The following is a 12,777-nucleotide window of genomic DNA, read 5'->3' on the forward strand; positions in this document are numbered from 1 at the left end:
CATTATTTCACCTTGATTACTCTCGGTGACTGATGGAAAAACAGAGAGAGCTATTTTGTGGTCTAGGTGTGTCTGAAAGCGACACGATGAAAGGAGTTAGTTTTTGAACGCCAAAATCGCCGCCTTTTTTATCTTTTCAGACTGACGTAGACTCCAGATTCCAGGAGTCAAGTTTGTGACAGTGTCGTATTTCAGACACTAGACTGAGCCATTCGCATGGGTAGGGTTAATTTTAATAACTTTCAGAGTTATCTTCTCTTCAATCAACCTGACTTTCTTCGAGCTTTCGATTAAAGATAAAATCTCCAATGGCTAATTTGTGTTATACATATTTTTAATATAAGCAGTTTTGTTGTTGTGATTTTATAAATATGTATATATTGGGATATGAGCAATTTTAAAGCCAATGTGTTCATATTAAGTAACTAATTAATATTAGTTAATATAATTCATATTAGTAACTAATTGCTGCTGATCTATCGTCCGGTTGAATATTATTATTAACTACAGTAACACGAGTCTGTGCACCCTACTAACCGCAGTACTTATGAAGCTACCTTCTGCTATGTTCTGTAGATCATTTTTTGAATGATAAGTCTTTATAAAATAAAGTTTAGAATGATTGTTGTGATTTAACACGTTGACTGCCACCAAGGAATATATTTTTGCTGTATCTGTAGGCCAAGGACTAATTTTATGAACTTCCTCTGTGCGCCATGAGGACCACCGGTGGCTCTCAACAGGTGTACTGAACTACGCCGTGAGGACACCGGTGGCTCTCAGGTTATACATTTTTTAAACTTTTTTCACAGTATCTGTAAACACATTCCAGCAATTATATTTATACTAACTGATAGCTTATTAAATGAAGATAAAAAAGGTCATATGGTTATTGGATACTGTTTTTACAACTCAAAATAAAATAGGCTGAAAAATTGGGTTTGTTTATTGTGGTTTACACTATAGGAATAGACTAAGTAAAACCCAGTTGTACAAGAACTTGTTTTATAACATGAGTAAAAGTTAAAAATTATAAAACCTCTATAGCCTTGAAAAATTAGATTATAATTAAAATAATTGAATGTAATAAGTACATCATGTTTGTATTCAGAACTTTAGATTACACACTAATATTACATGAATGGGCTTTTATGGGTTGCATTGAAAACAGTTCAAACAAATAAATACATTGCACATGACACATTTTGTGGTTACTCTCTTGCACTGTTTCTGGGCATGTTCACGACCATAAGACTTTGAGAGAGTTTTGTAGCAGTTGCCGCATCTCCGACGTACTGAGCGTTTAGGGACCCTGGATTTCGATAAGCTTATGTTTGGGAGTTCTTGCAGCTTGAGGTTCATCTTCCTCTCCCTCTTTGGTTTCAATAAGAGAATCTGCGATTTCCTGTCTGAACTGGGTGATTTGCATTTTCTTTTCATTCACAATGTTGTACAGAAGAAGTGAGTTCACCACTGCTGTGTTTAGAAGTAGTTCAAAACAGTACTTTCTTATACCATTTTACGCAGCGTCGCAGAGGTCTAGAATATGAAGCCATTTGATCAGACAAATCTATGAAAGATTTGGCCTTGTTGTAGTCAACCACACATCTTGGTTTTATTTTGATTCCTCTCGCCTTTGAGGAATCTCAATACATTCATCAGTATGCTGTGTCGTTATCATCATTACTTCTCTCTTATCTTTCCATTTTATCACGACGACATTGCTATTGCTTTGTTTCCCCACAACATCACCCTTGTTTAGCTTTGCATTTGCAATGCATGCTGGGATTCCTCTTCTGTTTTTACGAAGTGTTCCAACTAAATGAGTGGAACGCTCTTTCAAGGTATGGGCTAGAGCTATGCTGCTATACCAATTGTCAACATACAGTGTTCGACCAGCATCAAGTAACGGGGAAATCAACTGCATCACAATGGCCTGAGCAAGACCAACTCTCCTTCCTTCGGATTTACCTGTGTACACCTTAAATTCCAGGTGTAACCCTTTTCAGTGCATAGCTTAAAGATCTTAATGCCATAGCGGGCTGGCCTTGTTAGGGATGTATTGTCTAAATCCCACCCTGCCACGAAAGGGAATCAAACTCTCGTCAATACAGAGTTGCTGCTGAGGAGTCAGAGCAGATTTAAATTTTTCATTCAGGGAGTCAAGTATATTTTGTATTTTGTATAGTTTGTTTGTTTCATCTGCATTTGTATTATCGCTGAAATGAAGCATTCTAAGTAACGTTCAAATCTGTTTCTAGGCATTACTTTGCACATTTCATTTTTGTATATGTTTTTTTGTGCTCCAATACAAATTTAAAACTTGGCATTTGAACTAACCCCATCCCATATTATGAGACCAAAAAAATTGCTTAATTTCCTTTTCGTCTGTTGGAAGCCAGGATTTGAGCCGAGACTTATCAGAAGGTACACCAGATTCAATTGTCTGCTGTGCATATAGGTTTGTTTGCAATGCAATTTCTGTAAAAAAAAGAGTTGTCAACAAAGACTTGGTTGTAGACTTCAAATGGGGAAGCACCCTCAATTTTGTCCCTTATTTCTTGTGAGATAAGAGGTAATGCATTGAACTCGAATGATGATAAGTTGTTTTGGTTAGTATTTCCCCAGGTCAAGGCTAAGTAATTTGGTTCAATGTTTTGGTTTACCTGTTGGATTCCATTGTCAGGCTGTGGGTGTGGGTTGGGCTGCTGCTGAATAAGTTGGTTGTGGACGAGCTGCCTTTGGTCCAAGGTATTCATATCGTTATCATGTCTTCACTACTATCCTCTGAAGGAAGATATTCAGGGTCCATATCTGAATCATGACCTCCAAACAATTCACTTGATTCACTACATTGTCGTCAAATTCACTATTATCCTCCTCTTCAACACCCACTGGCTCTGTACCTGTACTCGCAGGTTCCTCTAATATTCTGTTCACAAAATCCCCTAAATCCTCGTCATCATGTCTCAATCGACCCGCACTCATTTTTTGTAACAGCACTAAAACTCAAGATTATGATCTAGACAAAACGAATAGAACACGAATTAGCTGGAAACTAGATATAGAGACTTGGCTGTGCCATGAGAGCCACCGGTGGTCCACACAATAAAACAAAACAACAGGGTGACGAGAATTGGCGGGAAATTACATAACCAAACTAAAAACAGCTGGTTAATTAAAAAAAAACCACTCAGATGGAAGAAGAAGAAAAAGATTTGCCCAGGCCATGAGAGCCACAGGTGGTCCTCAGCTACAACTTTTGATACAATTGACCTAGGACCGAATCTTGTTGATTATAATACTCAGGAGACCGTATTTGATCACATGGGATGTATAACCAATGATAGTTCAGTTATGACGTTCCTGGCCCAAATGCCATTGGCCTCAGATGTAAAACCAGTGAGAGCCACCGGTGGCTCTCATGGCGTCAGTATAGAACATAGTGAGAGCCACCGGTGGTCCTCATGGCAGTCAACGTGTTAATGTTTTATTGTATTGACTTGGCATATGCATTGTTAACTTTGTCAGCATGCTTAATAAAGAACTTGAACTTGAACTTCTAATTACGGATGATGCACATAATTAGTGGAATAATATAAACAAAATTTGCTATGGCCAATTAAGTAGCAAAATTTGTTGGAGGAAGTGTTTTGGTTTTTTACGATTGTGTCTATAGTTTACCATCTTTAAGATAGGGAAAACTCCCTAATATGTTACAGAAGTTTACCAGCGATGGAGCAACATTTGATTTGTGAGCCAGCACAAATACAACATAGGAGTTGAATGTTGAAGTTTAGCATGGCCAACTCAAACCCTTTATTCATCTAAAAAGAGGCAAAAGGGCTCAATAACATTTGACCAACAGATGTTACTTTTTTGCACCAATTAAAATCCCTCAGTGTGTCAATGGTAGATCTACTTGCCGTTTTAAAACATTTCGAATTTGATCAAATAAACCATAGAAAAATTGATAAATACGTTATGTTCAGTTATAAAATGACACGACTTAGTTATACAAGTTTAATATTACTCTATCGTTTTCTTTAAATAATACGGAATAACATGCAAGGGGCAAGAACATCTCCCTTTTTAGATTATATAAACGTCTTACAGATAGGTTACCGTACAGGTTTAATGTGTAAATTTCAAATACACGGTAAAAATTTTTTACCATTAATTTGTATATAAACTATACTACTGTTTCGTGATTAATTATTCGTGGAATATTGTTTTACAAAATATGTAATAGGTGATCTATGTATTCAATTTAAATTTTTTTTTTAACATTTACAGTTTGTTATAATGGTTTTCACTTTTTACTTAGTTCTTAAAAACGTTATCACTAAAGGTGACAGAATTGGTTTTCAAAATATACGTACAAACCAAACACAGTAACAAATATTGTAAACAACGATTTATACCAAGTGAAAATAGCAGGTATGACTAGACAAAAAATTTTTACGAAGCTTCTATTAACAAAGTGAAGTATTTATGACCTACACTTTGCGTGTAATAACACAACACAAGAAATTAGATAATAATTATTTATTTATCATTTAAAAACTTTATATCTGAGAATGAACAAAAAGTTTAAAGTAATATTATTGAACGTACATTATTGTTTTCCAGCTATTCAACTTACATACAGTAAAATATGTTTGGAGTTAAACTAGTGCAAATGATTCCTTACTCTATGCAATTACGAAAGTTGTCTATGTCTCTATAGAACTAGGCATAGACATGTAACTGGTCAGAAACAGTGGTAACTGCCGCCAAAACCCCAACTTTATTAGTTTGTGTTATCTTTGATTTTGTTTTGACCAGAAGTAAGTGTACTAAAACTGTTAAAGGTTCATATATTTGTAGTTTACGGATGTTATGTATTTCTTTATGAACAGTTAAACTTAAATACTTCTGAGTGATTTCTAGGATCAGTAATATAACATTTTAGTTGAGATTGGCGTATGGATAATAGGTCCTAGCCTAGTTGTAATCATTAAAAGTTGGCCTAGAGTATTCATTTCATTTTTATTTCAATATTTTTGAAGCTTAGTTTGATCTTTTTGTATTTTTAGTTTTAGGTAAAATGCCCAAAAGAGAGAGAACCTGGGAGTGTGAACATGAAAGGCAGAAGAAACAGTACATTACTGGACGAAAGTTTAGTACTGAAAGTAGTCAACCATCAATGGATGACATATATGGTTAGTATAGACTAGCTAATCCATTGATAACTTTGTATGCATACTCTTATGTCCTTATCTAATACAATATAGGCTACATTGGTATTTGTAATTTTAATGTCTGGGCACGCAAGATACAAGTTTTTTGCCTATTGCTACTGTTCTCTTGAACAAAACGGTAATTGTTACATTAAGGGCCGGAGCGGCAAAATACGAGTTTCGCGTTATTAACTAATTGGAATCGTCCTACAGAACAAAATAATACATGGTTTGACGGGGTGGAAATGAGAAATAAACTTAACGAAGTTCTAGAACATAAAAGATGGAACAACTGTTCAAGCGCGGAGCAATATTTCCATGTTCTACATCCACATCGGGCATCACGTGACCTTTTGTGACCATGATTCAACCTCATGATGACGTCATCGGATGCGGCGCCATCTTTGCAAACGTAAATGTAAAATAATACTGAAATGAGCAGAATTTTGATCCAAATGAACAATGTACCTCGTACTGTATTGACTCTCCCCCTTATTCTGTTTGATAAGATCCTCGCACAGGCCAGTGGCCCATGAGGATGGATTGAATAAGGATTAAAAGGGGATCGGCCTTTCCTTTTTTTTATTAAAAAAGGGTAAATATTAAGATCAGCGACTACCGCTCCAATCGCCGTAATTCTTTGCATACTAACACAGGTTAACGTAATTTCACCGAAAAAAAAATAGTCCCGATTATCAACATACAAAAACCAGTTTTTCGGCAGTACAATGTTGGCAATACAAAACACATAAATAACAAGATTTTCGACTATCAAACTAAAAACAATGGGGCCGACCATGGTCGTTTTGATGAGTTGACAGTAGTCACGTGACAAACAGGAAAGTTTCCGATTGGCCCGGCGGATCACGTGACCTATAGGACGGCTTCGATTGACCGCCAGACGTAAACAAACAAACCCACATGGAGAAGGAATAATTAGTGAAGTTATTGACATGGCGTGCGATGGTTCTTGTCACACGCTATAAAGACCCTAGCTTGCCTATTAAAAACTCGGATCACGCGATGCTTGCTCTTTTAGAAAAAAAAATTAACTCGAGCTTGCAAAGTCCAAGCCCAGATCACGCCATGACTGCTTACACACAAAAAACTCAGGCAGAACTAACGCAGTTTCATTACAGGCAAAAGATAAGCAGCTCGCGCTTATCACTGATAAGATAAGACGAGTTTATACTAGAAGTAGTACTACCTGGACTACTGCCCTACGAACTAACTAATAGCACAAAAAAAAAAAACAAATAAATGCACTGTCAGTCAGGTTTTTTTTTATTTTTATTTTTTCAAATTTTTATTTGGGGGGGGGGGAGAGTAAACGGCTACAGCGATAATCGGGACTATTTTTTTCGGTGAAATTACGTTAACCTGTGTTAGTATGCAAAAAATTACGGCGATCGGAGCGGTAGTCGCTGATCTTAAGATTTACCAAAAAAGGTATCAATTTACATTAACGTGACCATTGAAAGGTATGTTCATTTTTTTTTCCTGAAAACTACAACTTTTCCTGAAAACAATATTGAAGAAAAAATTCGTCGGCAACAAAAATCAAAGGAGGTACGATTTTTTTTAAATCCTCTGAAAACTCCGTTTTTGACAGTTTCTTAAGTTATAACTCTGCGTCTGCTCAAACTCAGTATAGCCAGATTTTAAAAACCGATTATCATACCAACAACGAGAAATTATTGTACTTTCACATAAAATAATCGTACCAAACACATTTAATGAAAAAGTATGTTATGTTCGTATAATAAATTATGTTATAATTAACTTTTGGTTTGTTACTTGTATAAATTTGTCAAAAATCTTTCATGGTACGATAATAACTACCCATCGTGTATCTTACTGGCGCATAAAATCAATGAAATTATCGTACCTTTATGATAATTATCGTACCTCTGGCAACACTATCCATATTTGACAGTTTGGTAATACTCCACGCCTACTCAAATAAAGAAGGAATGCCATTTTGAACTACCGTTGTTCCTCCACATCTATTCTTAACCTAATAGTTTAGTAGTGGTAATGGCACATCTTTGTGTTGGATGTTCGGTATCTTACGTGGAAGCAATTCGTAAAGACGAGTCTGACTAATACGTTAATCCTGACAACGATGCCTGCCCGCTGCGCACTGCTTGCTCTTTTAGAAAAAAAATTAACTCGAGCTTGCAAAAGTCGAATCCCAGATCACGTGATGCCCGCTGCTCCTTAATGCAATAATGTCCGAAAGGCATAAATATAATACAATAATATATTTTCCCCCCAGTTCATCTGCACCTGTGATAATAATACTTGGCTATAAATGCCCAACCCATGAAAAAAAGTCCATTTTCCATGGTCACGCTAATGTAAATAAATTTTAAAAAAAATAATGTTTTCTTTAAATTTTTGAGCTACAAATGAATTAGTTGTTATCAAGTTGAGACGAGTGCCTCCATCCATCAGTACGGGCTTCGGCAGCACCTTTGGTGCTGCCTTGTACTGATGTCAACGAAAGAAAAACATCCCTCGAGATAGTTCCTATCAGTAAAATATCAAATTCTAGAGGGGCTGATCAGAAATATAAATTGAATTGTAATGGAAAGGCAATTATGTACTGTTAAAAAACTTAATAAATCATGAATACCCCTAATATGAATACGTATATAATTGGACATTAATAGAGAACACTTACCATTAGTGTGTTCCACAGAATGTACAGAAACTAAGTAATCTCGTTTCGGTCGAAACGTATACTCTTAACATGCTCGACAAAACACTCCAACACACCAATTCCGAACTATTGGACTATTGGAACTATTGGTTCGACGATTGGTCGAACTATTGGATGGTTGATCCATGATCGTCACGCACTCACTCGATCAAAACTACATTACACAATATCTAATGAAGCACTGACTTCTACCCCCGAGCGTTCAGATAACAGATACACTATCAGTCCCAGCCACAGATAATATTTACGACACACCAGTTCACTACAATTGGATTTGCAAAATTTTTTAGTGTTTATATGTGTATCCTAAGGGGTAAGAAGTTAAGGTACTTTGGTATTATCTGTAGCCACTATGTTTTAACAATTTTTCTTACCAGCTAAACAACCACATTATAAGAAAAACTTAAATTTGACTTAGGCCTACTGTGCATATTATTTGTCATGAGGATTGGTTCTTGTTTTCTGCCTCCTGAAAGAAATCGATATTGGCTAAAAAGATGTGATTTGTACGAATTATAAATATAAAAAGTTAAAGAAGACATTTACGAGCGCTTATGTAATCTAAGCTTTAATTTAGGTATTGTCACGAAGGATGTGTTTTCTTTTTTGGCTAGAAGTGCGGGGTGGAGCCGAAGGAGTCTCTGAACATGACCTGATGTCGGGAATGTTGTATGATCTGAGACGTGATCAGAGGTCGGCAAAGTAGCCTACTCATCGGAAATGCCCCTGGCCATCAATGCGAGCTACCACACTATACTTCTGGTGAAAAAAGAAAAAATCCCTCGAGATAGTATTCGTACTCAAACTTAGACCACATGAGTGCTCATGAAGGTTATCTTTAACTTTGATACAACTAGTAACTTAATAACAATAATCTAATCTAAATCTACTCATATGGAGTAACAAGAAGTAGATAGGGACAGAAATGTTCTAATTCTCACTGACATCTTTTCCTTCCTTTTGGAAGGCAGAAAATAAGAACCGATCATCATAATGATACGCAGTTTTCACATTCAAACAATGTCCGCTTTTTCTAATAATGTAATTTTTTAGGTTCTGGATATGAGAAACTGTTCCAAAAATAGTTCCAAAATTAATTTACCTAAAAAATAAACCTATCAAGTGTGTACGATATTAAGATAGGGTACACAATAGTCTGATTTGTTTCTATAAGCATGGGCTCATATTTTACAAACCACCTAGACAGGCAAACAATAAAATCACTCATGAGAAAATAGGTAAATCCATATGAAGGGATTCAATAAAAATGAAATTGGTTACTTGACCATGGCTGCAATATAATAAGCGTCCAACACTCGAATGACTGATAATATCGAATCATCCATATTCATGAGTAAAGAAACCTTGATATATCTACTCAAACTAAATTATATTATAGTTATTTCAAATTACAGTATAATAGGTAATACTGTTAATATAACATATAATAATAGGTGAATAAAAATCAATATGGAGAAACAGCAATGTTTATTTATAAAATACAAAAAACAAACCGAATAAAATTGAGTTACTTTTTACTATGTTTAAGGATAAACATGTCTGACATCTTGCGACAAAATATTTATATTTATTAACCATTGTTTTTCTGCCATTGTAGATGGGCACATCAGTGTCAGTAACAGGTATCAGTGGTAACCTATTACCAGGATACTGTTGTTTCAGTAACAGCTGGGCTGAATGGTTTGGTGTTCTCATATTGAATTTTTGTTTGTTGAGTTACTCAGTAGCCAATAACAGACGATGCCATTTTGTCCAAGCAATAAGGCCGGGAATGGATATATTACACTATTGAATGTTACTATGCTAAATAGGTTTAGATTAGTTTAAATAAGTAAATACCAAAGTTAAACATAACCTTTACACGCGCTCATGTGATCTGAACTTGAATGTGGGTACTATCTCGAGAGATGTATTCCCTTTTCCACCAGCAGTGCGGGGTGGCACCACCGAAACTCGCAATGATGGCCAGGAGCATTTTCAATTGGTACTTTCCCAACCTCCAATCACGTCCTGACTTGTACAACGTGATCTGACGTCGGAGAAGTTGGACGATCTGGGATGTGTAGGTATCAGTGGCGCCCACTCTGCACCTCTGGCGAAATAAAATATATCCCTCGAGATAGTCCCCAAATTCAAGCTTAGATCATGTGAGCGATTGTAAAGGTTATCCTAACTTTTTATACTTCTAATATGTATATGTGTATAGGCTAGTAAGAAATAATAAATAAGGACTTTGCAGTACCCAATTGTGTTGTATAGTGAAAATTTGAATTGGCACATTTATAACTTTATTAGTTTATCAGTCTATGTTACATTTTAGTGAGTTAGTTAAATTTTTGTATAGAACATGCTATCATGGTAACAGATTACTTGAACATAATACCTCAACACGTTATTTTGGGTTATTAACAAGTAACAGTATTTCTCGTCTCTAGCAGCCATTACTCAAATACCATATACATGATTTTAATTTGTTTGAAATAATTTAATTGAATTAATTTTTTATAGGAATTACAACTTTTTTATTTGACACAGAGCAAGGTTATGAATTTTCAAAAGTAAACGTGTTTCCGCCAATGTTAATTCTGTAAATTACTCAAATTAAGTTATTAGAAAGTATGTAAAATGGATTGTTGTTATAAGTTATTTATTATTATATATAAAAGGTCTCAAAATAAGCAAAAATTACAGATACATATTTAAAAAAATTTTATAAAAATATCTGACCGTTGCACATAACTTACGTTTACGTATCTCACCTTAGCTATTATAATTGTTTAAAAGCACACTTATTTCTTTGTATAGGCTGCAACTATATTTTATGTTACTCTATAAACTTTGGAGGTTATTTTGGGAATAAAACTTTCCATTAGAGCTATAAAGAATATAACAAATGTTGTAGAAAAGATCTTTATGAAAAGAATGGTGTTGGATTGAAAGGTAAATAGCATAATCCAATCCAGAGGTAATCAATTTAACGCTAATGTCTTCAAAGCCAAAAATCACCGGATTCTCGTGAAAAAAATGATTGACTTACATAAGTGACGAAAGATAAAGTTCTTTAAAAATCATTTTTTAACCTCTTATAAGTATGGTAAAAACATAAAAGATTAAAATATTTTTAAATGATCAAGTAACCATCATATGGATTGACCCAAATGCTTAACAACGTATACCCCATCAGACGCACAATGCGCTTTATGAAATCTTGGTGTGCCCAGACAGTTGTATGCTCTCCAACAGTCGCTTAGTATTGTTGTAAAAGGCAGAATCCGTTCTTTTATAATCTCTAGCAGGGTATCCCTATCTCACTTTTTACAGTGATAAGGAAAGATTCCTTACTCTGCCTTTCAGTACCATTATTAGGCCTTACACTATAGTCGAGATTTGTATAAAGAAAGAATAGGCTATCGCATGTAACAAACGTATTTGAATTACCTCTTCGGCTCCCTCAAGGGTCACTCTTCCTTCATAAGAAAAGTCTGTTTTAAATTTTACTTCTCAAAACTAAATATTGCATGTTTTTGTTGTTTAAATAAAGAAGAATCTCTTAACCACAAGCTAGCAGGTCACATGGATCGCAACTTGTGCTAAAAAAGTGTAGCAATTGTTGTAAACCAATTTTTGGAATAGGAGTCAGATTATTTTTAGGTTTACTTAGGTACGGTATATTTCAAATGTTTTAGTGCAAACAACTCTTGTCTAATATTAACTATTGGCTTCCTCTCTAGCCTATGTACTTTGAGCAAACATCAAGTGAATGTAACAATAGTGTTGCCAGTAATAGTAATATGATAACTGAGTCATATTTATTACATGCTGTAGTGCTGGCAAATAATCATGTCTAGACTAGTTGTTACCGCTTTCAAAGTGTTTATTATTCATTTCCATAGGATTCTAGACTGTAACTATGTCCTTTATCTTAAATATGGAGAGTAGATCTACTTTGCTTTTATTTTGTCTTTTGATGTTCTTATGCTAGAGATTTGTACATGTTAATAAATATATAAATTTTACTCCAGATTGCGCCAGTGACGAATTAAAATCATCTAATGAATTTAAATACTGTTATAAAACTAACCTTAATGAACAAAGTTATGAATGTTTTCACATAAGTTACTTTAAACTGGTGGGAATCCTTGAGATTATGATTTTACATTTTAACAATGGCTTATGGAAAAACAGAGAAATGAATACCAACATACCTCAACGATTCATTCTTTCCCTGGCTAGAGTCCAAAAAACAAGGCTAATGCAAAACTTTAATAATGATTATTTTGGAACGTTGCATAATCTTAATAAGGATTTCCCTCTTATACCGAAAATACATAAGAAGTAGGTAGGACTTCCCTCTAGGTCGTAATAGGCTTTTCATTCCTACTTATGTGTGTATTTTCTTCATCAGAACAAGGCAAACTCAATTATGACAACACGATTTTGACCAAAATAGATTTCTGAGAACTAGATAGTCGAACGTAGGCTATGTAGTATTTTGATTGAGGCAATATGGCAAGCTAAACTGTGACATAGTAGGTAAGTGAATTTAAACAGTCTTAAGTAGGTACTTGGCATCTCGGTCCTACGTAAGTATATTTATTTTTTCTTCGTCAGAACAACAAGGCAAACTCTACTATGGTACTGGAAATATACGCTTTTTGACCGAAGTAAGTTTCTGAGACCTGTGTGATCAGAGATTTGTGTTTTCTTGATCGGGTTGACAAGGCAGATTCAGCTGTGACGTTATGTATATAATTAATTAGAACCAGAAATGCTCCTTCACGTGCCAAACATGTTATAATAATTAAGTTA

General features: G+C 34.9%; 1 protein-coding gene across 1 annotated transcript in view; it reads left to right on the forward strand.

The window, feature by feature from the left end:
- Positions 1–4,717: 4,717 nt before the first annotated feature.
- Positions 4,718–12,777, forward strand: part of LOC124369725 — a 28,406-nt gene continuing 20,346 nt past the window's right edge. Inside the window, exons 1-2 of the mRNA XM_046827784.1 lie at positions 4,718–4,829; positions 5,079–5,204. Coding sequence (XP_046683740.1) covers positions 5,090–5,204 — 115 coding nt within the window. The 5' untranslated portion in view covers positions 4,718–4,829; positions 5,079–5,089. The remainder of the gene's footprint in view (positions 4,830–5,078; positions 5,205–12,777) is intronic.

This window comes from Homalodisca vitripennis, chromosome X, assembly GCF_021130785.1.
Source record: "Homalodisca vitripennis isolate AUS2020 chromosome X, UT_GWSS_2.1, whole genome shotgun sequence".
NCBI classification, from domain to species: Eukaryota; Metazoa; Arthropoda; class Insecta; order Hemiptera; family Cicadellidae; genus Homalodisca; species Homalodisca vitripennis.